The sequence below is a fragment of the Balaenoptera musculus genome, chromosome 10, assembly GCF_009873245.2.
Source record: "Balaenoptera musculus isolate JJ_BM4_2016_0621 chromosome 10, mBalMus1.pri.v3, whole genome shotgun sequence".
In the NCBI taxonomy this organism is placed as follows: domain Eukaryota; kingdom Metazoa; phylum Chordata; class Mammalia; order Artiodactyla; family Balaenopteridae; genus Balaenoptera; species Balaenoptera musculus.
The window spans coordinates 99,141,453-99,164,764 of NC_045794.1; the positions used below are offsets into that span (position 1 = coordinate 99,141,453).

Here is a 23,312-nt window from a genome sequence, read left to right on the forward strand (position 1 = left end):
CTTTGTCTTGGTCTGGTGGCAGTTACATGGAAGTACGCACATACAAGGCATAATTCAATTCAAAGGAAAAACCACCTGTCTGCCCAGTGCTGTGGTCAGCAGAACCTGCTCCCTGAGAAAGACGGAGGGGGTCCAGCCAGCATGGAGATGGGACAACTTAGCCCAGTGACACCCCAGACCCTCAAAGACGGAGAGAGGCCCTCCAGGGAACAGGAGCGCTCGTGTGTGTGTCGAGGACACCTCCCTCGCTCGTGGGACCACAGCTGCAGCCCTGCCCACCAACTCCTGCCTCTCAGATCACCCCAAGGGCTGTCCCAGCAACGCGGCTTGGATTCGAGGACAGCCCTTCTGTGCCTTATGAACAGCGAATTTCAGATTCAGGGTGGATGGCTCCCAGCCTAGACCCTTCTGCAGCTTCCCAGTGTCCATACACTGGAGTCCGGTGGTCCCTTCACCTATTCTCTGCACCAGCCCCCTGGGGTGCGGGTTCCCCTCCCCGGGAGGCTCCCTGCTGGCCCTCACCCCGCAGCCTGTGCACAGCGGCTTCAAGTCGTCTCCTCCAGCAAGCTGGCCTTCCCGGATCTCCAGGTCCCCCATTACTCATCCTCGCCCGGCGCGCATTGCTTCCGACGCTCCCAATTACCACACCGACTGCACGGCCTCACTCCAGGGGCGACAGCGCCGTCTCCCCGCCAACACCCCCGGGCCCGGCACACAACACACGGCAGGCAAACCCAACATCTCAGCATCTGTGCAGGAAGGAAAAGCAGGGGCCTGGGTCCGGACACGCGGCGGGGCCAACCCCACAAGGGCAGAGCCCCAGCCAGCACCCCGGGGCGGCAGGGAGGGAGCCCGGGGAGAAAGGCGGCTCTCTGCGCTCCCCCAGCCCTGCGCGGCCCCACTCCGTCCAGGCTTTCAGCTCACGCCGGGACCCGCAGCCAGCCAGGGCCTGCCCGTCATCAGCCCGTCTGACCCCATCAGAAGAGACACGCTGGCCATGTCTCCTCCCAACCACTCCGGTCCCTTCGCTCGGGGAATCGGTCCCTGCTGCGGTCCCTCATCTCCCCCCCGCCCACCTGAAAAGCTCTGCCCATCGTCTCCCAGCTGCACACACTCCCCCGGGGCCTCAAGCAGCCCCGCCCCGAAGGCCAGCTCCGCGCTGACCCCCGCACGGCACCGGCCCACGTGGAAACCTGCCGCCCAGCGCCCCGCCAGACCAGGTGCCCCTGCCTCCTGCCCCCCCAAAGCCCGCCTTGCCCACCTACCATCAAGGTGAGCGCGGAGCGACCCTTCCATCGGGGCGCTGCTGGAGGCCCCGCAGCCCTCTGCCCTGCTCACCCGCCTTTCAGCCCAACAAAAGCAGCCAGGACCACCCAACCATCCCACAGGGACCTACGAGGGCACCCCGTTCCTCTTAGGACCCCGCACCTCCGAGGACCCGCCAAGGAGTAGAGCAAGGTCTCCAACTTGGCTTGCAGGCCTGCCGGCCACACTCCAAGCCCCATGCCCTCTCTACCCGCCTCTCTCTTTCCAGAGCTCCTACCAGCCTCCTGGCTGGTCCCGTGCACGGAGCCCTTTCCTCACTCCCCTCAGCTCCTCCAGGTGTGAGCGCTCCCCTGACCAGCCACGTGACGAGCACCCTTCGCCCGGCCCCGGTCCCCGCTGCAGCGACAGTCCGGGAACAGCCTGCACGGTCCTCTGTGGGCTCCCACCCCCGCCGCCTCCACGGGGCACGAGCGGTTTTGTCTGGTTCTTTGCCAGGAGAGCCAGCACATGGCCAGGCTCAGTCACCTGTTCTGAATGCATGAACAAACCCTGGGTTTGTTCAAGGGGATATGTCAATCAAGGAAGACTTCTTGAGGAGACGGCTTTGGAGCAAGGCCCTGAAGGAAGAAAGTGGTGTGGCGGCTCCTCAATCAGAAGGAACTTATGTCCCTCAACCACAGGACCCTCACGCCAACCTGAGAGGCGGGACCACCAGCCCCATTTACAGATGAGGCTCCTGAGGCCTAACTGTGCCCAGGGTTACAGAGCGGTGGGTAGCTCCCACCTGCCGGCTCCTCCTGGTGAGGGCCCGTCCACCCAGCAGCTCAGGGCAGCTGCACTGGGCGGGTCCGTGCGCTTAGAAATCGGACTGTGCGCAGAGCTTCCACAAAACAGGCCTCTCCCAGGGAGGTCTTCAGGACGCCCACCCCTGCAGCCCCTACAGGTAATGACCCAGACAGACCTCGTTAGTATGTCTTACATCAATATCGACATGTCAGTTCCACAAGCTCCATCCGTGCCTCCATTAAATATCTGCACCGGAAGACCAGCCTCGTTAGAGCCCACAGGAGGCGCTCTGCTTGCGGGGCTGCACACGGCAGAGGGAGGGTTTACAAGCACCCCCAGCATGGACACGGGAGCTCAGAGTTCAGGTTCCAGCGCCAGGTCACAGAGCTGGAAAGGGGAGAGCTACCCCGGAGGGGGGGCCCACGTCCCCACCTCCCTACGCGGCCTCCCCAGCACCCCCGGGGGATGGGGGACGGGTGGAGGGTCTTGTGCGAGGCCCGTCACGTTGCTGCAGCAGGACGCCGGGGGGCCTCCCCTCCCGCAGGTGCGGGCGAAGCGGGGCCTCAGTCCCCACCCCACCATCCCCCTGCGTCCGGAGCCCCCGGGGAGAGGCGCCCGGGAGGCCAGCCCGCCGCCCAGCAAGTCCGAGGCGAGGCGGAGCACAGCCAGGCCTTCAACCCGGGACCACACAGGGCTGGCCGGGTGGGCGGGACCGCCTGGCAGGGAGTAACACAAGCCACACGCTTTCCAACAGCTTGTTTTCAAGTCAACAGACGTGATGCAATCCTTCACGGACGTGCTTCTGCTGACAGCAGTGAACTCACGCCCGGGTGGCACCTCAGCGTCGGCAGTGACTCTGACACCAGACCTCTGAGGCCAAGACCCGTAGGAAACCACTGGGTTCTGGGCGGAACTCCCCAGGGATCCAGAGTCCAGTCCGACCTGCCACAAGGCTGGGGTGGAGCCCATCAAAATTCCCACCAGAACTCCGGGGACGGGGGGACCAGCACTCTAGGGTCAGAACCAGTCAGAACTGAGCACCCAACCACCAGGATCCTGGGGCTGAACACTTTGAAATTTTTTTATTATTGTTATTAATTTTCAGCTGTGTTGGGTCTTCGTTGCTGCGCGCGGGCTTTCTCTAGTTGCGGCGAGGCCACTCTTCGTTGCAGTGCGTGGGCTTCTCATTATGGTGGCTTCTCTTGTTGCAGAGCAGGGGCTCTAGGCGCGTGGGCTTCAGTAGTTGTGGCACGCGGGCTCAGTAGCTGTGGCTCGCGGGCTCTAGAGCGCAGGCTCAGTAGTTGTGGCGCACGGGCTTAGTTGCTCCGCGGCATGTGGGACCTTCCCGGACCAGGGATCAAACCCGTGACCCCTGCATTGGGAGGCGAATTCTTAACCACTGGCCACCAGGGAAGTCCTGGAACTCTTTTATTTTCACTTTTATTATTTACCAAAGTCACACATGTACGTAGTTTAAAAGTCAAAAGACTCAGGACAGAAAATCCAGGTCCCCTCCCCACCCGACTCCCACGTCCAGAGCAAACCCTTGCTCATTCTTCTCTTACCCTCAGGTTTCTGACGTGCTTACATCATTGTTTCACGATCTGTATGTTTTGATGGGCTACTGATTTCTGACTGAGCAAGACGACGACCCAGCCACGTTCCCTCCTGCAGGCTTCCCTCCCCCGACACGGTCCCGGGACAATTTTCAGTCTAATTCAAAGTACATCATGTAGTGATTACACTGCCTTTTTTGCACAAGATTTTGTGTTTCCTTCGCTTGCTTGCTTAGTGTTCTATGTACTTATTAATAATTCCTTCCCCAGCTCTGTGGCAAACCCTCTCCATACGGCCAAATGCAGGAGGTGTGCTCTAATCCTATTTATCTCTTGGGGTGGTGCCCCTGCCGCTCAGCGCCCCACGACTGTCTTCCTGCGATCTCCCTCGGGCTGGATGGACTGCACCCTTGACCCGTGTGCCCCTCGCTGGTGTCCGTGCACACGGTGGCAGAGTCCACCCCCAGCTGCCTCCTGACCGTGACAACTGTGTGGGACAGTATGGGACTACAAGCGCCTGTTTCTACCTCGCTCGGGACCGGCAGTTGGGCTGGGTATGGAATTCCAGGCTGGGGACCACGTCCCCTCAGAACCCTGAACGCACTGTTCCCGTCGTCCAGCTGCCAATGCTGTGTCAAGAACTCTGAGGTCCTTGTTCCTAGTCCTTTGAACGTGGCCGTTCTTATCTCGGGAAGCTTTGCAATCTTCTCTGTATCTCAGGTTTGAAATTTCACAGTTAAGTGCTTCAGCAGGGTCTCTTACTCAATCACGGTGCCCGGGAGCACATTCAGACACAAGGGGAGTCTTAAACTCCCGTCCTGGAGTTCTGGAAATCCTGGTTTCAATAACTTTCTCTCTCCCATTCTCCCTGTTCTCTCCTTCTGCAACTCTGAGATCTTCCACTTTTTCTTATCTTTTTGCTCCCATTTGTCATCAATTTGTAAAAATTTTTGTTCTACTTCCTGGGATATTTCCTCTGCTTGACCACCCAAACCTCACAACTGAGTTTTTAAAATTTCAACTACAATACCTGTCTTCACTCTCTGACGATATTAGAGTTAGGAGTGCAGGTGGTAGGACTTCCCTGGCGGCGCAGTGGTTAAGAATCCACCTGCCAATGCAGGGGACACGGGTTCGATCCCTGGTCTGGAAAGATCCCACATGCCGTGGAGCAACTAAGCCCGTGAGCCACAACTACTGAGCCTGCGCTCTAGAGCCCACAAGCCACAACTACTGAGCCCGTGTGCCACAACTACTGAAACTCACACGCCTACAGCCCATGCTCCGCAACAAGAGAAGCCACCACAATGAGAAGCCCGTGCACCGCAATGAAGGGTAGCCCCCGCTCGCCGCAACTAGGGAAAGCCCGCGCGCAGCAACGAAGACCCAACGCACCAAATAAATTAATTAATTAATTTTTAAAAAATCAATCACAGTTCTACATACTAGGGATTTGCAACTAGAAGCAGAATTAAAAAAATAAAAATAAAGGAGTGCAGGTAGTGTTTGGTTTTTAGGTTTTCTTCTGCTCTGTACATTGTCTTTGATTCCTCCAAGCTCCTTTTGCTGTTTTTTGTTTTGTTCTGTTTTGCAGGTCTCTGTCCTTCACGTTGGAGACGTTAAGATCTGAAGACCTTGAGTCCATCCACAGGTAAGAACGAGCCACCGGACGCAGCCATCTGCGTCCAGGCTTGTCCAGGACGAGGCTTGTTGACTGCAGGGCTTCATGTGTCTGTAAACACAGCCCAGCCTGGGTGCCTTCACAGCTGAGATGGGAGATGCCCACACGCAAGTATTTGTAAGTCTTTTCTTTGGGGTCAGTTTCTCCAGAGAAGATGCCTCCACTCTCTGCCCTGGGGGACCACAGGCATCCCAGAAGCCAAGGAGGGGAGGGCGCTGGGAACCTCCCTTTCAAGCGTGTAGCTTTCATTCGACCCCCATTTCCAATTCAGCACCGTACCCCAGCCTGTAGCTCTGTGTGGCACCCCCAAGCCCACAGCTTCTCTGGATCAACTTCCCCCAGAGAAACCCGTCTTTGCAACAGCTGCCTGCTCAGCTCCCGTATCACGGCGGCCACCCTGAGGGGCCAGGCGCATGATTCCTGGGGCCCTGCAGCGAAGGGGTTCGCATGCCGGCTGCCCTCCCTCTGCTGGCGTTAGGTTCTCTACCTGCTAAGTCAGCTAACACTGAGCCCACATCTGAGCCCCCAAAATCCACAGTCACCACCCTCCTCCTCCCTGGGAGGAGGGCCTCAGAGCTTCCCACTCCTCTATCGCCACGCCGTGAGGTCGGAAGGGGAAGCGGCGATAAGCAGGCGGGCTCAAGTCTGCCCCACGGCACTCTGCGGCCCCGGACATCAAGGTGTCACAGCCGCGCTCAGTCCAGCTGCCTCAGACACAGCAACAGCTGCGCGCCTGAAGCTGCAGCCCACGGACCTGCCAAACCAGCCGGGGCTGGGTCCCGCAGGCCCCTCGCCAGGGGTGGCACGCTAACCCAACAGGCACCGAGAAGGCCTCCAGGACACGCGCCTGGGAAAGGAAGGAGCAAAGGGAGCCGCTCTCCTTGAGCACCTCCCCGTCCTGGGAACATTCACGTGGGCTGGCTCAGCTCCCGAGACAGTCCTGACACTCAGGGGGCACGGAGCCCAACAAGGGCGGGCACGGCTCCCGTCTCAGGCTGCAAGAGGATGGGAGCCAGGGCGAGAGGCCCACGCCGGCTCACACGAGGTGCCCTGCAGGCCCCCAGGGACAGCCGAGGGCAGTGCTCAGCTTCCCAGGTGCTGTGCCAGGAGCTCACACGGCCCCTTCCCCCGCTGAGCCGCACAGGCCACTGAGCGGCCTCCGCCACCGTGTCTCACGCGCGGCAGAGCAGCCTCGGAGGCGAACTGCCTGGGGCCACAGACGCGAGCGGGCCGTGAACCCAGGACCCAGAACAGTCTGACTCCAGAACCAGAGGGCTTCGACACACCGCACCGCACGCGCGCACACACCACGCCCATGTGCCCCCCACACACATATACACAGCACCACACCCATACAGCACACACACACACACACCACACACCCATATACCATGCACACACCACACACATACACACACACAGACACCACACCCATATACCATACACACACCACACACACGCACACACACACACCACACACACACCACACACACCACGCCCATGTGCCCCCCACACACATATACACAGCACCACACCCATACAGCACACACACACACACCCATATACCATACACACACCCATATACCATACACACACCACACACACGCACACACACACACACACATATACACACACACCACGCCCATGTGCCCCCCACACACATATACACAGCACCACACCCATACAGCACCCACACACACCCCATATACCAACACACACCCATATACCACCATACAACCCACACACACGCACACACACACCACACACATACACACACACCACGCCCATGTGCCCCCCACACACATATACACAGCACCACACCCATACAGCACACACACACACACACACACACACCACACCCATACCATGCACACACCACACACATACACACGGACACCAACACCACACACACCCACACACAACACACCCACACACACCACACACACAGACACCACACCCATATACCATACACACACCACACACATGCACACAAACACACACACACACCCCACACACACATATACACAGACACCACACCCATACAGCACACACACACACACCCATATACCATACACACACCACACACACGCACACACCACGCCCATGTGCCCCCCACACACGTACACAGACACCACACCACACACACCCCACAATCCCATACCACCACACACATGCACACACACACACCCACACACACCACGCCCATGTGCCCCCCACACACATACACAGCACCACACCCATATACCATGCACACACCACACACATGCACACACACAGACACCACACCCATATACACACACACCACACACATATACCATACACACACCCCACACATGCACACAAACACACACACACACCCCACACACACATATACACAGACACCACACCCATATCCCATACACACCACACACACACCACGCCCATGTGCCCCCCACACACATATACACAGCACCACACCCATATACCATGCACACACCACACACATGCACACACACAGACACCACACCCATATACACACACACCACACACACAGACACCACACCCATATACCATACACACACCACACACATGCACACAAACACACACACCCCACACACACATATACACAGACACCACACCCATATACCATACACACACCACACGCACACGTACACAGACACCACACCCATACAGCAAACACACACACACACCATGCCCATGTACCCCACACACATATACACAGACACCACACCCATACAGCACACACACACACACCCATATACACACACATAGCACACACGGCTCACAAAGCAAGTGGGCAGCAAAACCAAGGCCACAAGCCACACGTTCTCACTTCCAGGCTAAAGCTCTAACCTCAGACCCCACCACTTCCCGGCTGGGGATGGAGCAAGGCTGAGACAGAGCGAGGGGGCTGCACCCGGGAAAGTGAGCCTGGCCTGAGCTCTGGGCCCTGCTGGACACAGAGGGAAACAGACTTGGCCACGGGGTGTGACTGTCCCTCCTGGGGGACGATGGCAGTTGCTGTGACACAGCTGGACCGACAGCCAGGGGGCGAGGCTGCCCCTCTCCAGACAGCCCTGGCTGCCACAGTCCCTGCTGCTGAGGCCTGGCAATCTGGGGCCCACATTCCCAGCCCCGCTCTGCAGCGACTCTGGGGGCCTGACGAAGTCACCAGGCTCCAGCCTTCAGTTTCCTCAGGGTGAAATTCTCCCGGGCCTTGAGCTCTCGGGTTCCTGGGTTCAGAGATGCGGACACACCCTCAGGACCCCGCACACAGCCCCCCCTACCGAGAGGCTGCCAACCCCTCAGGCAGAGCGGGCGGCTCCCCCAGGAGGGAGCGGCCCCACCTCCAGGAGGGTCTGGGAAAGTCTGGGAAGGCTCCTCTTAAACAGCAGCCTTCGACCTGGGACCCGAAGGACAGGAGCATGGAGCAGTGAGACGTAGCGCATCAGGGAGGGGCGGGGGGTACAGCAGTAGGAGTCCCAGCTCTCCACCCTGCCCCATCCACACCGTCTGCCCTGAGGCTTCACAGCCCCTCCCAGAAGAGGGTCCCCATGATCGCGGGCACGGCAGGGACTGGCTGTAGCCAACGCAGGGAAGCGAAGGCACAGAGCTTTGCACGTTCCCACTTGCTCTTCTGTGCTTCTAGCATCGCCAAGGGAAGGACATTCCCAGGCTAGCCTCCTGGTCCAGGGACACCTGAATGAGAGCTGCCCCAGCCACGACCAGCCTGCCGCAGGGCCCCCAGGCAGCCCGCAGACGCACGGGCTGAGATCAGGACGGCGGACCCTGGGCTACAGTAATAACGGCTGTCTTTAGGTGCTGAGCCTGGGCGGCCTCTTACGCAGCCACAGGCAGAAAATGCTCCAGGTGGAGCCGAAACGAAAGAGAAGAAATGAAAATAAGGGCTAGCAGCATATCAGGGCTTTCCACGCCCATCATCACGTCCAGTCCTCCCAACAGCCCAGCGAGACATCACCCCATATGAAAAGGAGCACACGGAGATTCAGGAAGGCTGAGCGCCTTGCCCCAAATCGGATTCGGGCCTAGGTCATTACAACACCTCCTCCAGCAGACCCTGTCAGCGCCCACCCACCCACCTTGGCGCCCTGGAGCGCGGTGGGCAGACCCCACACGAGGAGCTCCTGCACCTGCTCTCCCTGGGCCCCAAGCACCCTCCACTGCTGGGGAGCGGGAGCTGATGGGTGAGCCCCGGCCTCCACCTCTTTAGGGAGACCCCCATGCTGTGCCCACCCGTCTCCCGAGGGCACCGCTCCTGGCTTCCTCTTTGCCGCGCCTCCTGAGACCTCCTCCCACCTCACTTCTCCACAACGAGCCCCGCTTCCAGGTCTCCAGGCCCCAGGCTCATCCCCTCCTCATGCCAGGCCTCGCCCCTCCCATGGGGGAGGCAAAACCACCAACGGCAAGACCACGTGGGCACGAGCTTCAAGAGGCCACCCACATCTGAAATCCCGGCTCGGCCGCTTCCTGAGGCCTGGACCCCAGGAAGACTCAGCCCGTCCCAGCAGGTCTGCCCACCGCACCCCAGGGGAGGACCGCCCATGGATCAAATGCCAGGACCCACGTGCTGGGGCCCCGGAGCCAGCCCCCGTGGGCTCTGCCCCCAGGACCCGGGCCCGCTTCTCCTCGGGCCTCAGTTCCTCACCTGATAAGGGACATCCCTGGCCGTGAAGCTCTGAGGATGACAGGACCCCCCCCCACCGTCCCCGTCCCCGGCACAGAGACGGGCCACCCTCTCAGCTCCCAGTCTGCTTGAGGCTTGAGAAGGATCAATGCAGACTCGAGCATCTGTGCCATCACCCAGACCACGGCCTGCCGCTGGTGGGAGTGGGGGGCCCAGGAGACCCTGGCTCATGCCAGGCTGAGCTGAGCCTCACGAGAGCCACCTGGAAGCCCAAGCCTCTCTGGCTCTCCAGCCCCTCTGGAAATGACTTGTTTAGCTTCCGGAAAACCCCAGGAAGTCTGCAAAGCATGTTTCGGGGGGGCTTCTGCCTCCTGACAGCCCTGCACTTGCCCTAACGTGCTCCAGAAGCCCCAGCTGGGTCCCCGCTCCCTGCTAACAGCAGAGAATCACTGTTAGCAGTGATTGCTAAGCCTGTCCAGACCCTGTCCGACCCCCCAGAAGCTGCAGACACGCCCACCGCCTCACCTGACCATCAGGACAGCAGGAAGCGGTGCCGCTCCAGCCAGGGTGCAGAGAGCTGGGAGGAGCACGGCCCGACACTAACCAGCAAAGGCCAGCTAAGCCACCAGACCCCCACGTGACTCAAGTCCATCAGAGAGCTGAAGCTGCAGAGCAGCCAAGAGGCTGGAATCCCAGGAGGACGGGCCAGGAGGAAGAGAAGCCAGGCACCACGCACGCAGCAAAGAAGAATCCAGGTGGAATTTCCACAAAGTGCAAAGGCTGACTGCGGGCTTGCAGAGCAAGAGACACAAGGAGAGAAAGGAGAGAGCTGGCACCAAACAGACTCTCTTCTGCAGACCTACTAGGTGCTCGTGAGAAAGACGAGGGGTGGCAGGGTGGAGACAGCGTTCCTCAACATCATGGCTGCAGGAAAAGGAAAGAAACCTGCTGGGACTCTTCTCCTCTATGGGAAGAAGGTATTAAGCCACAGGGGGTGGGGCAGCAAAACCTGTTACCCCCCAGGGCGCTGGTGAAGACCCAACATGGCTGGAGACTGGGTGAAAGAAAAGAACTCTGCCCCGTGGGAGAGGTAGGAACTTGCCCCGGAGCTCTGAGACCCCGAAATGCTGAAAGAAGAATGTGAAACTCTTTCCTGCACAAGACCCACCACCATCAAGGCAGAGCTGGCTGCCACTAAGGGGTATCACTGAGAAAGCCCTACCAAGACCCAGGAACCCAAAGCCTGCCTAAGGCTGCAGCTGGACCAGGTGACAGCTCCCAGTCTCCCCTCTCAGCCAGCAACAGAGCAACAAGTAACAGCAGTCCACCCCTGAGGTAGGGGACAGGGTGTGGGGAGAAACCCCTCTAAGACTCAGACCAAAAGCTGAGGGTAGGGCAGAAACACTGAGGAAAGACCCTCTGGAAACTCAGCTTCCCAGGCGAAGCACAAGGTGATGCTACAGGAATTAAAACCAGTCGTCACTCAAGTGCCCAGAGGGACAACAGAACCCAAACACAGCTCTATTCGTACCAGACTGACTCACCACTTACACTAATGGCAAGAAAAGCCAGGCCCATTTCCAAGCATAAATACAACTGACTCCAATCTCTAATGTGGGCACACTGTGTCCAGCATTCAATCAAAAAGTACTACACATTAAGAAAAGGAAAGAAAAAAAATATATATATATATTTATATTATATTTATATATATTTATATTTATATATATATATAATATATTATAAATATATATATATATATATCCCAGTCAAGAGACAAAACAATCAACAGAATCAACTTTAAAATTAATCTGATTAAAATGTTAAAGGATTTCCATGGAGAAGGTGGACAAAATGCATAAACAGATGAATACTTCAGCAGAGAGAGATGGAAGCTATTGAAACAATGACTACTAGAGGAAAAATAAAAACACATAACAGAAATACAGAATGCTTTCAGTGAGCTCATCAGTAGACCTGACACAGTGGAAGAATCAGTTAACACATTACTGACCAGGGGATTTTTGCAGAAACTAACGTCTGTGGCCATAATACATCTCTGGTCAGAAATGTGTTGACCTGAAGACTGGTCAACAGAAATTACCCAAGCTGAAACACAAGGAGAAAAAAAGGGTGGAAAAAATAGAATATACAAGAGCTATAGGATAGTATCAAACAATCTAACACAAATGTAATTGGAATCTCAAAAGAAGAGAAGACAGAAGAAACATTTGTAGGGATAATGGCTGAGAATTCATCCAAAAGAAGGAAAGGCATCAAACCATAGATCCAAGAAGCTCAGAGAACCCCAAGCAGAATAAGCATCCCCCTCCCTGAAAAAATACATACTTAGACACATAATATTCAAGCGCTGAAAACCAAAGATAAAGAGAAAATCTTGAAGGCAACGGGGGGAAGGTCCATTCCAAAAGGAACAAAGAATCACAGCTGACTTTTCAACAGAAGCGATGCAAGCCAGGAGACAATGGAGTAGCAGCTCTAAAGTGCTGAAAGACAGGAGGGAGGCACAGGAAGACGTTCAGTCCCACAGTGAACAGATGAGAGGAGTCTGCAAACGGGAAGTCCTCATCAGGTAATCAGAGGGAAGGAAAAGGAGAGGAAGGGAGGGGAGGGGAAGAGCACAGCAGACAGAGGGAGCAAGGCTGGAGGGAAGAAAGAAGCAGGCGTGTTCAGACAGTCCTACGTGGCTGCTGACAAAGGGGGCGGAACAGGTGAAATCAGACCACAAGATGGGCTACAGAGTGGAGTTTACCGTTGACTGAAGGCAATGGGGAGTCAGTGAAGAGGTCTAACGAGGGACTGCCCGAGGTCAGGTTTGTGTTTCTAAGAGGTCACTTTCGCTGCAGAGTGAAAGGTGAACCAAGGGGGGAGGCCACGCCATAGTCCAGGTGAGAGAGGAAGAGTCCCAAGACTGTCTCGAGGGCTGAGGGGGTGGACGGATCTGAGAGCTTACTGGGTGCAGAGCCACAGAAGCAAGTACCAAGTGCGTGTGGGGGGCGGTGGGTGGGAGAGTGCAGAGGAGTCGTCACTGTCTAGGAGGAATGAGAAATGAGAAGCCCGATGAGACCCTGGAGCTCAGAGTGGGGCTGGGGGTCTCCTCCTATTCCACTGGTATCAGAAAGATGCTCCTCCCAGAGGCCCAGCTCCTTTCTCCAGAATCCTGTGGGTGCCTCTCGAGGCTCTCTCTCCCAAGCCCCACACAGCGATGAGAAGAATGTCCCCCTGGCCATCCCAGGCACCTGGACTTGCCACCTCCTTCCCCAATTCCAAGCCCTCTTCAGTATGTGCAAACATAATGAGTAAGAGCAAGGGAAGGAAGAGGGAGGAGGAAGGGAGAGGGGAGAGGAAAGAGGAAGTCGACAGTTATCCTGAACAAAACCTCCAGGTACATCTTCAGGCCTCTGCACGCTCTCCCGGGAGGCGGGGAACTAAGTGCTGGGTTGGGGAGCACTCATCACCCTGTGCAGCTGGAAGGGAGGGACAGTCACCCTGATCTTGGCACAAACGTGAGCTCAGGGTGGGTGACAAGTCCCTCCCTGAAATCTTGCAGCCTGCTTCCTGATCCGCATCTGAGACCAGTCTCCTCCCCAGACTGTGGGAAAGTGCAATGCGATAACTGTATGTGAAAACCCGGGGAGCGTCTGGCTCAGAATGGATGCTGGGTAGGCGCCGGTTCCCATCCCCACTGTCCCTCTGCCAGCTCCTCCTGTGGCTGCTTCCTCTCCACCGTCTACAAGTGAAAACTGTACACTCACGTGCTGATACCGCCCTTTCCCCTCACTGGGCCTGTTTCTATCCAAAAAAGGAAACAATCACAAGAACACGGGACTGTTCTGAGGCTCAAACAAGGTAGAGACAGTAGCTGTAATCGGTAATCCCACCTGCCCTCATGTCCAGCTCCCGGCCCACCTCCCCCACCTCCTCCATGCAGTCCCCCAGTGATCCTCCTCCTCCTCTGAGCCCTCCTTCCCGGGCCCCTGACCTGACCCGAGAATGACCGCCCTGGCCTGTCAGACAGCTTTCGGCATCAGGGGCCCGGCTTCCCAGTATTACTGCGAGCTCCTTGAGGACCGCATCACCTCGGTCAGGACGCTTCCCGAGCCCCCTCTCCTGGGCGTGGTGACACACACAGTCAAAGGAAACGAACAGCTCATCCAGCCTGGGGCCTGTGGGCCTCCCCGCCCCAGGGTGTCTTAACATTTAAGACTTACATGAACCCATCAGGCCCAACCCTCTCATTTTTCATGAGCAAACTGCAGTCGCACAGAGACAGGGCTAGAGCTGGGGCCAGACGCTCCCCCCTCCCCAGCAGTGATGCACTGCTTCCCTCCTCATCAGTGACAAGAGAACGAAGATGCACTTCAAGACAGGTGGGAACCAAAAGGAAAAGAAAGTCAGGAGGTGGGCGCTCTGGCCGAGCCATGGAGCATGTTCCAGAGCCAGTCTCCGCGACCTTGGGGACCCCGGGGACAGACACGAGAACGTCTCCCAGACACAACTGGTTCACACGCACATCCTGGGACCAAAGAGGCTATAAGAAACGATGACGGTCAACAAGCGACAAGGAGGAGGGTCCTCCTCAGAAGGCACAGTGGGCTCCCACTGCTGGCACCACGGTGTGAGCCAGCGCCGTCCCACAGAACTTCCGTGATGATGGAGATAGCTGGCATCCGTGCTGTGCAACACGAGAGCCACTAGCCACTGCGGCTCCTGAGCTCGTGAAATGTGACGACTGCCACTGGGGAACTGAATCTCTAATTTTATTTCATTTCAGTTCATTAAGCTTCAATACCCACCTGTGTCTAGAGGCTCCTGTATCAGACAGCACAGTCCTAACCTGTCACCCGAGCTCAAACGTCAGAAACACAAAAAAGTTCTACAAGTAGTGGAGTGCTGTGGGAAAAAAGCAGGATCCACTTATTACTACCTTTACCACCAGACGTCCCCTGCCCTGTGAACCCCAGTTCCCCACCAGAGGGGGCAGGGTGGACAAGGGACCCTGGGGCCACCTGCAAGTTCACTGAGACCTCCTAGACTCGGGCACTGGAAACCCAAGGGGCGCCGTGGTCCCTGCACGGCAAGGGAAGGGGCCTCTGCTAGTCCCGCCGACTCGCCCCAGTCCCAGCACCAACCACCCTGTAGCTGCCTGTCCCCCAGCGGACTGAGCGCTCACTGAGGACAGGAACCAGATGGGACTCTTCTCTGCACCCCCGGCACCTAGGAAAGCATCTGGGCACCGTGGGTGCTCAGGGAGTGAAAGCTGGCATCAATAGCGCAACCCTTTCCTGTGCTTACGGCACATCCGGGACGGGAAGGAGCCCTCGCCCATCATCTCACTCATCCTCACAGCCACCCGGCAAGGCGCTGAGGTGGTCTCTCCTATCCCCGAGGAAAGCCCAGCTCAGAGGCGTGATGTCATCTGTCCGGGGCCATCCAGCAGGTAAGTAGCACAGCTGTGTTCAAACCCAGGCCTTCCAGCTCCAAAGCCAGGCTCTTAATCTCTAAGCACCAGTGCCTCCTACAAATCCACTCCTGGTGCGGAGGAGTGGGGGGGTGGGTAGGGAAGGGACGGGAAGGGAAAGGAACATGAACTGGGCCACCTGAAGTTCATGTGACTCAGAGCAGTGACAAAAACCCTAAAATCCCAAAGTGTCCTGAGACTTCCATCCCAAGCACACAAGAGAGGTGGGATCCCCCCTCCACCTTGAGGCCTGAGTCTGGCTGCCCTCCTCTGGAGGGGAAGGGGCAAGGCTGGCTGTGGACCAGGGGACCTGACTAGACCTGACTGTCCTTCAGCAGCTGTGTGACTCTGAGCAAGTTCCTGCCTTCTCTGAGCCTCTGGATTAACATGGCAGAGCACCTGGCACACGGGAGCGGCCAAGGGGCTGCTTCATCGTTCCTAGGGCATCCCAGGTCCCATCGCAAAGTGCGAATGGCCTGTGTTCAAAGTAACAGTCCCTCCAAGGATCCCAGAGCCAGAGTCGCCTCTGCAACTATGCAATTTATGATGTGGGTTTCACAGCAGGGGAAACGGGCTCAGAATCACCCAAGGGCAACGACTTGGGAGAACCCAGATCCTGCCCCCAGGCTGCTCCTCCTGCTACATCAGCTGCCACTGGAGATGACTCCAGGGCCCTCCTCCTCTGGTTGAGAGGAAACCTTTCGGGCAGATTTTTGGGACCAATTCCTCAGCCCCCTTCATGATCATTTCGTGTAATGAACTTTACAGGCAGCGCGGGGTTGGGGGAACGGGGGATTCAGCTAGTGCAGGTCATCCTTCCTGAGAAACTTCTCACCTATCCTGTCACCATCCCACAAACTGGATGAGAAGGATGGACTGGGCCAAGGTCGAGAACCAGGAAGAAAGCAAAAAGGAACAGAAAATACCAGCCTACACAAACCCAGGACTCTGCTTCTCCTTTACTCCTGGGCTCGTGGTCAGCTCAACAAGCCTCATACCGGGCACGCGAGCTTGAGCATGTCACTTCACCTCCAGAGCCTCCGTGCCCGACCTGTGACAGGGGAGACCACCTCTGATCAGAGAGCTGTGAAGGGAGTTTGCTGAGATGACGAACACACGCGGAGCGACAAAGCACGGCAGGCAGTCAGCTGTGCAGTTACTACTGTCATTTGCTCCTGGCTTACACATAGTTCTAACAAGAGAGTCTTCAGGTTGCCCAGCCCTCAGGTAGAAGGTAAAAGATAAAAGGAGCAGGCGGGGGACAGACGGACAAACAACGAGGCCTGGAAAGGCCATAAGCTCTGTGGAAAAAATTTTTTAAGTTTTAAAAAGGAGGCTCTCTAGGGCTCTGTGCAAAGGGACCCCACACAAGGATCTCTGGCCACCGTTGGATTCTCCGTCACCAAAAGAAAGAGCCACATGTTTACTCTCCTTGTGAAAAACTCTAGGATATGTTTTTGTTTGCCTCTGAAAGACGCAAGTTACAAACAAGATGTGAGTTTTGGTTACCTAGAAAACTTCCTTAAACCTACACCTCATTCCCCATCGAGGTGCCCAGAAAGAACCCCAGCAGGCCCCCAGTGCAGGGCCCCTCTAAAGCATCCCCCAGGAGCCCCAAGTACATGCGTTTCAACTCAGCTCTAAGCCCGGTCCTCCCCCAGCCTGCCAGCCACTTACCTTCTCACCCTCCATCTCCTCGCCATGAAATGGAGGGAGAACACAGAGCCACAACTGCTCAACTGCAATTCCGAAATCCTCAAGGGCGCCCCAAACCAAGTTTTTCACAATTCATATGGAGGCAAGCCCTGCCCTAAACTGACGTGAGGCAATTTTTAGTCTTTACTGATCCCACTTAACGTGAGGGTCCAAAGTACAGCCCCACCACACCCAGCTGGGTGGGGGAGGGGGGGTCTTACATGTAGGAATGGTATCTGTGGCTCTAAAATCTGACCAATTCTGAATCCCCACACCTCCTTCCTTTCCTTCCTCCCAAGGATGGCTCAGCAGCACCTCCAGACTTTTCCCCACCCTCCACCGACAGCCCCTTCTCCAACCTCCTCGGAGGACCGGGCCTACTCCTCGGGTGTCTGGGACCCTGCACAGCTGGGACAGCCAAGTGTACAGCTCTTCCAGCAACCTACCACCCTGCTCCTCCAACACGACCTCCAGGCTGCCACCCTCCACACCAGGCGTCAGACGCACTGCACCGTCTGGATTCAGGCGTCTCCCTGCCTCTCCCATTCAGCGGCAGCAATCGAAACCCGCAGGAGCGTTCAAACAGGAAAGCTGCTTCTTTTCCCTACAAACCTCAGAAGGCACTACACGATCATATCTTATATCAGGTCCTGGGCACAGACCAGCCTGGCTTTAAATCTCCGCTCTGCCACTCATCAGCTGTGTGACCTTGGGCAAGCAACTTCCCCTCTCTGAGCCTCAGTGCCTAGACTGTAAAGTGGGGATGATCACCTCTACCTTACACGGTTGTCATGAAAATGACATCAGTTAATGCTAGGAAATGTGAATGCCCTGGGTCCTGCCCGACACCAGGGTGATGGAGGCGGCCCTGAAACAGGGGAACACAGCAGGCACGCATTCCGGGCACGGCCAGTCCCATCCCCCACCCGGTACCCACGCAGGAAATGAGGGACGCACACAGCCCTGATGCCCGTTTTATTCCCTTCCCCAGATACCCACCAGGACTCTCTGCACTCATCAAAGGCTGAACCGGGCCCAGGAACAGAGAGGTTAAGTGGACTGTCCAAGGTCACACAGCCAGCTGGACAACGGGAGGGGAAGCAGGGAAGGGTGGTGGGCCTGGGCCTATCCTCCTGGCAGCTCCTGCCAAACTGGCTCCATCCCCACGGGACGCTAGCTGGCCATGGACACCGGGGGCCCACCTCCAAAGGCTGGTTTCCCTAAACGCGGGCCGACCACCCCCCACCCCGCCCGGTCGGGTTCTGGGCACCGCGCCCTCGCCCTGCGCCCCCGACGGGAAGCCCCCGGCGCTGGCGCATCGTCTACGCGGGCGCGCCGCAGAGCCGGGCGGGGTCTGCCCGGGGCTCACCGGACTTGGGGTAGGTGACGATCCACACGTCGCTGGGCCGCACCGGGAAGTTGGCGATCTCCTCCATCTTCCCGCGGCAGAAGGGCGGTAGCCGCACGCCGTGGAACTCGAAGTACTTGCTCTCGAACTCGCCCGGCGTGCTGGGGGTCTCGGCCTCGCTCTCCGCCATGCCGCCGCCGCCGCCGCCACCGCCCGGCCCCGCAGCCGCGCCGCCCGCTCCCGGCCCGCGCCCCTCACCCGCGCCCGCGCCCGCGCCCGCCACCCCCAGCCGCCGCGCGGCGCTCTGCAGGCGTGACGTCACGGCGCCGCCCGGCCCGCGCCCCGCCCCAACCGGCGCTGGCGAAGGCACTCCGTGGCCGTGACGTCACGACGCCGCGGCGCCCAAGCGGCGTGGAAGCTGCGCTCCGCGGGTTATGACGTCATGGCCCCGCCCGACGCGCGCCGGCTACCCTCCGCAGACTTGCCGTAGTGGGGCCTCCGGGCCCGACCCACCCCACACCCGGCAGCCGCCACCCACCCGCCCCGAGGGCCGACCAAGACCTCTGTCCGCTGTCCTCCTCCCAGCCCTCCGTCCGCATCACCTCCATCACGCGTACATTCACCAACCTAGTGACTCCGTCATTCAGCAAGCGTTCGACACAGAAATACTCCAGCTAGAAGTGACCTTAAAGATTAATTCATTTATTCAACAAATAGGGAACATCCGATCTGTACCAGACTCTGGTCGAGGTTTCCGACCAGTGAGACTGGCAAAAGCCTAGCCCTCTTGGAGCTTACATTTGTGAACAACCGACATCATTTCAGATCCTAATGGGAGCTGTGAATAACATGCTTCACAATATCCTGAGGGCAGAAAGGGGGCTGTTAATTGCAGATTCCCAGGGCCAAGCCTCAGACCTCGGGATATCCAAGGCTCTTGGGATAGTGCCCCGCAAATCTGCATTTAAAAAGTACTTCTTATGCAGACCACATTTTGAGAACAATAGGATTCTATAGAGGCTTTAGTACAACACCTCATCCATTCACTCAAGAAACAGACGCAGGCATACCTAATTTTATTGTGTTTTGCAGATGTTCTGTTTTTACAAATTGAACGTTGTGACAACGCTGCATTGTCAAATGATGGTTAGCAATTTTTAGCAATATAGTATTTGTTAATTAAGTCGTACATTCTTTTTTTATAGGAAATTATGCTATTGCACATTTAATAGACTACAGTACAGTGTAAACATAATTCGTGTGACTAGCTTTATTGCAATATTCACCTCATTGCAGTGGTCTGAACCATTCCTGCAATATCTCTGAGGTGTGCCTGTATTAAGCACCAACTGTATGCCTAGGGAAACACAAAGATGAAAATGATAATGTCCTGGTCTAATTCTCTGAGGTTCAGTGTCCCTGGCTTTGAAAAGGGAACAATAATCTCTACCCTTAGGTACTGTAGTTGAGAGGACAGAGAAAACTACACCAGCAAGAATCCAGAGCAGACCAGGTGGACAGGACCTACTTGCTCTCTCTCTTCTTCCCCTGGACTGAGACACTTGCAGTCTGGAAAGGGAGCCACACACGTGGGCTGAGAGGCGTGGGCCACATGTACACGGTGGATGGAGAGAACAAGGAGAGCATTAACTCACCCGTGCCCCCTGCAGTGGAAGCGCGGAGCCCTAACCACTGGACCGCCAGTGAAGTCCCGAGGATTGTCTTTACAAAAATGAAAGAGAAGATTCCAAGCACCAAGACATTGTTAAGAACAATTAGGTAATGGCACAAAGACAGGTAGCCAAAGGCTAGAGGAATTGAGCGAATGAATACGCTGATGTTTCAGATGAGGTTCTCACTATGGAAAAGCAAGGAAGAACCCTGTCATTTTAGATTGGGATCTAAGGTAGTGACATGAATTTATTATTTGAAAAACTATCTATTTCTTATCTTTGCTGAAAAGGCCTTGAGGTTCTGTATTCCAGCAATACTAGGCACAGTCAGTGTCCAAATCTTGGTTTCTAAATACTTGCCACCAAAAGGAACCAGGGTTTCTTGGAGAAAAGACTAATTCCACAGCTGGGCAAAGAAAGTACAAGATGAGCCTAAAATATCTTTTGGGGCAAAAGAAAATAATAAGAAACTGTTAAAAATGATGGGAATAGGTCAAAAGAACACAGGAGCTAGTTTGAAAGATCAAATTAGGAGCACTTTGCACATGTTAGACAAGAATTGGAAACAATTCAAATGTCCATCAACATTAGACTGGATAAATTGTGATATATTCATACAATGGAATTCTTACTGCACAGTGATTTGAAAAAAGAATTACTGGTATATGCAACAACACAGGTGAATTTCACAGTCAAAATGATGAGCAAAAGAAGCCAAACACAAAAGGCAATATGTTATATGATTCCATTCATATACAATTCAAGGACAAACAAAACTAATCTACGGTCAGAGGTCAGAAAAGTGTTTAATTTGGGGCAGCGGGAGGGGGTTGACTGGGAATAGACACAAGAGTACCCTCCAGAGTATTGGAAATATTATATCTTGCTCTCAGTGATAGCCACAAGGTGATACAGGCATAAGTATAGATGAATATAGATGTGGATATAGATACAGATGCAGACACAGGGTCTGCTTCATGGTCATGCAACCAGGGGCGTCAGAAGGGCCCTGCACTTGGGGTGAATGCTCTGTGTGTGGTCAGCATCTTAAAATTCTTAATAATTTTATCTTGGAACTGTGCTTATAAGTGAAGTCTGACGGACAATGAGGCATGTGCTGGGGGCTTGGAGCCTTGGCTCATGGGAGGTCCCACCTCCTGCTGCCTTCCAAGGTCTTGACTGCCCACTCCTCTGTTCTCTAGTGTCCCAACCCTGTGACCATGGGGACTTGGGGCCAGCACCAAGAGGGTCAGGTCTGATGCTGACACCCCATGGCATCTCAGAGTGGGGCATGATAGAAACCATCCCTGTCTTCTCTGTCCTAAACTGGCGGCACCGCAGTACATTTGGTGGATGAATCAACAAAGATGAGCCTCTCTCCCACCGTCAATTCAGGTATCCATTTCGCTGGTGGGGATGTTGCAGTTCCCTTGGGACATCAGGCCAGTGGGAAGGGGTGATGCCTGGCTTGAGGTCTTCGCTCCCAGCCAGGGCAAGATGCCTCAGCCCCACAGCTGACAGGAGGACATGGACAGCCGATGGGCTGCTCTGGAAGTCATGGGCTGGCTCCCCCAGGCTCCTGTGAAGGTCTGCAGGTACCCCATGAGTACCCCGGTTTTGGAGAGAGTGGCATTAAATAGAAAATTAAAAACACCATGACAGGCTGAGAGATTGTGGAAGAAAGCAAAAAGTTTTATATTTTAGTAATTTTAATGCCATTACATTAATGGCCCTACATTTTAATCTTGCACTGGGACCTGCAAATTATGTCCTATATAGTTGTACATGTAAAAAAATTATTGAGGCGTACACAAGATTTGTGTATGTACTTTATACCTAAATAACAATTTACTTTGTGTATGCATATATGCATTTAAGCTAAAAAAAAATATTTTTAATGGGTATATGTTAAAATGAATTAGGAAAGGAACAGTGGGAAAAAAGAACTTCCATACTGAAACTAAGAAAAACAAATGAATGAATGAGGAAAAAAGAAAAAGGTCTTCCTTCCAGTAAAATGGCAACTAAGAAATATAGAAGGAATGATGGAGTTATAAAATCACCATTTTGCAGCCATAATAATAATAATGAATCAGATAAGTATATCATGTGAAGTGAAAACCATCAATGGGTGAAGAATCGTCCGGGAAAATGTATCTTTCCAGTCTCAGTGCATCTACCCACATATTACTTATCAATTACAAAGGAAAAAGGATAACTTTATAGAGAAGAAATCTGGCAGACACCACCTTAACCAAATGATCAAAATTAACATCACCAGTTTGCATGGCAAACTGACACCTGTGTCTCCTGATATGATGTACTGAGAAGGACACAGAATCACTTATGTGGTTTTCCCAACAAAAGTTCATATCCTGAATCTAATAATGAGGACAAAATACAAGACCTAAGCCAAGGGACAATCTGTAAAACAACTGACCAGTACTCTTCAAAAATGTCAATGTCATGAAAGACAAAAAAAAAAAAAGTTGAAAGAACTGTTCTAGATAAAAGGACACTAAAGATAATTGACAAGGACGTTCCTGGGACAATTTTCAACATATGAATATGGACTCTATATTAGCTGGTAATATTGTATTAATTTAAATTTCATGAGTTTAAAACTGTACTGTGGGTATGTAAAAGAATGTTCTTTTTCTTGGGGGTTACATGCTGAAGTATTTGGGAGTGTAGAATTATGTCTGCAAATTATTTTCAAACGGTTCCGCCAAAAACAAAAAAAACCAATTATGACACTATGTGAGTGCATGTGTATATACATTGAGAGAGAAGGAAAATGTGGCAGATGCCACAGTTGGTGAATGTAGGTGATGGTATAATTTCATTGTTGTATTAGTTTTCTATTACTGCTGTAATGAATTACCACAAACTGAGTGGCTTAAAACAACACGAATTATTATCTTACGGTTCTATGTAGGTCATACATCTAATGCACGTGTCACTATGCTAAATCAAGGTGTCGGCAAAGCGCCATTCCTTTCTGGAGGCTCTAGGGATGAAGCCAGTTTCTTGCCTTTTCCAGCCGCTAGAGGCCACCCACTTCCTTGGCTCATGGTCAGTCCCTTCCTCCATCTTCAAGGCCATAAATGCCGGGTTTAGTCTTTCTCACATCATATTACTCTGATACTGACTCTCCTTCTGCGTACCTCTTCCACTTTT

General features: G+C 54.8%; 1 protein-coding gene across 1 annotated transcript in view; it reads right to left on the bottom strand.

Annotated features, from left to right (window-relative positions):
* The window catches only part of SULT4A1 (sulfotransferase family 4A member 1), a 34,446-nt gene extending 15,749 nt beyond the window's left edge, over positions 1–18,697 (bottom strand). The window contains exon 1 of the mRNA XM_036864673.1: positions 18,481–18,697. Within this exon, the coding sequence (XP_036720568.1) occupies positions 18,481–18,649 (169 nt within the window). The 5' untranslated portion in view covers positions 18,650–18,697. The remainder of the gene's footprint in view (positions 1–18,480) is intronic.
* Positions 18,698–23,312: the final 4,615 nt, after the last annotated feature.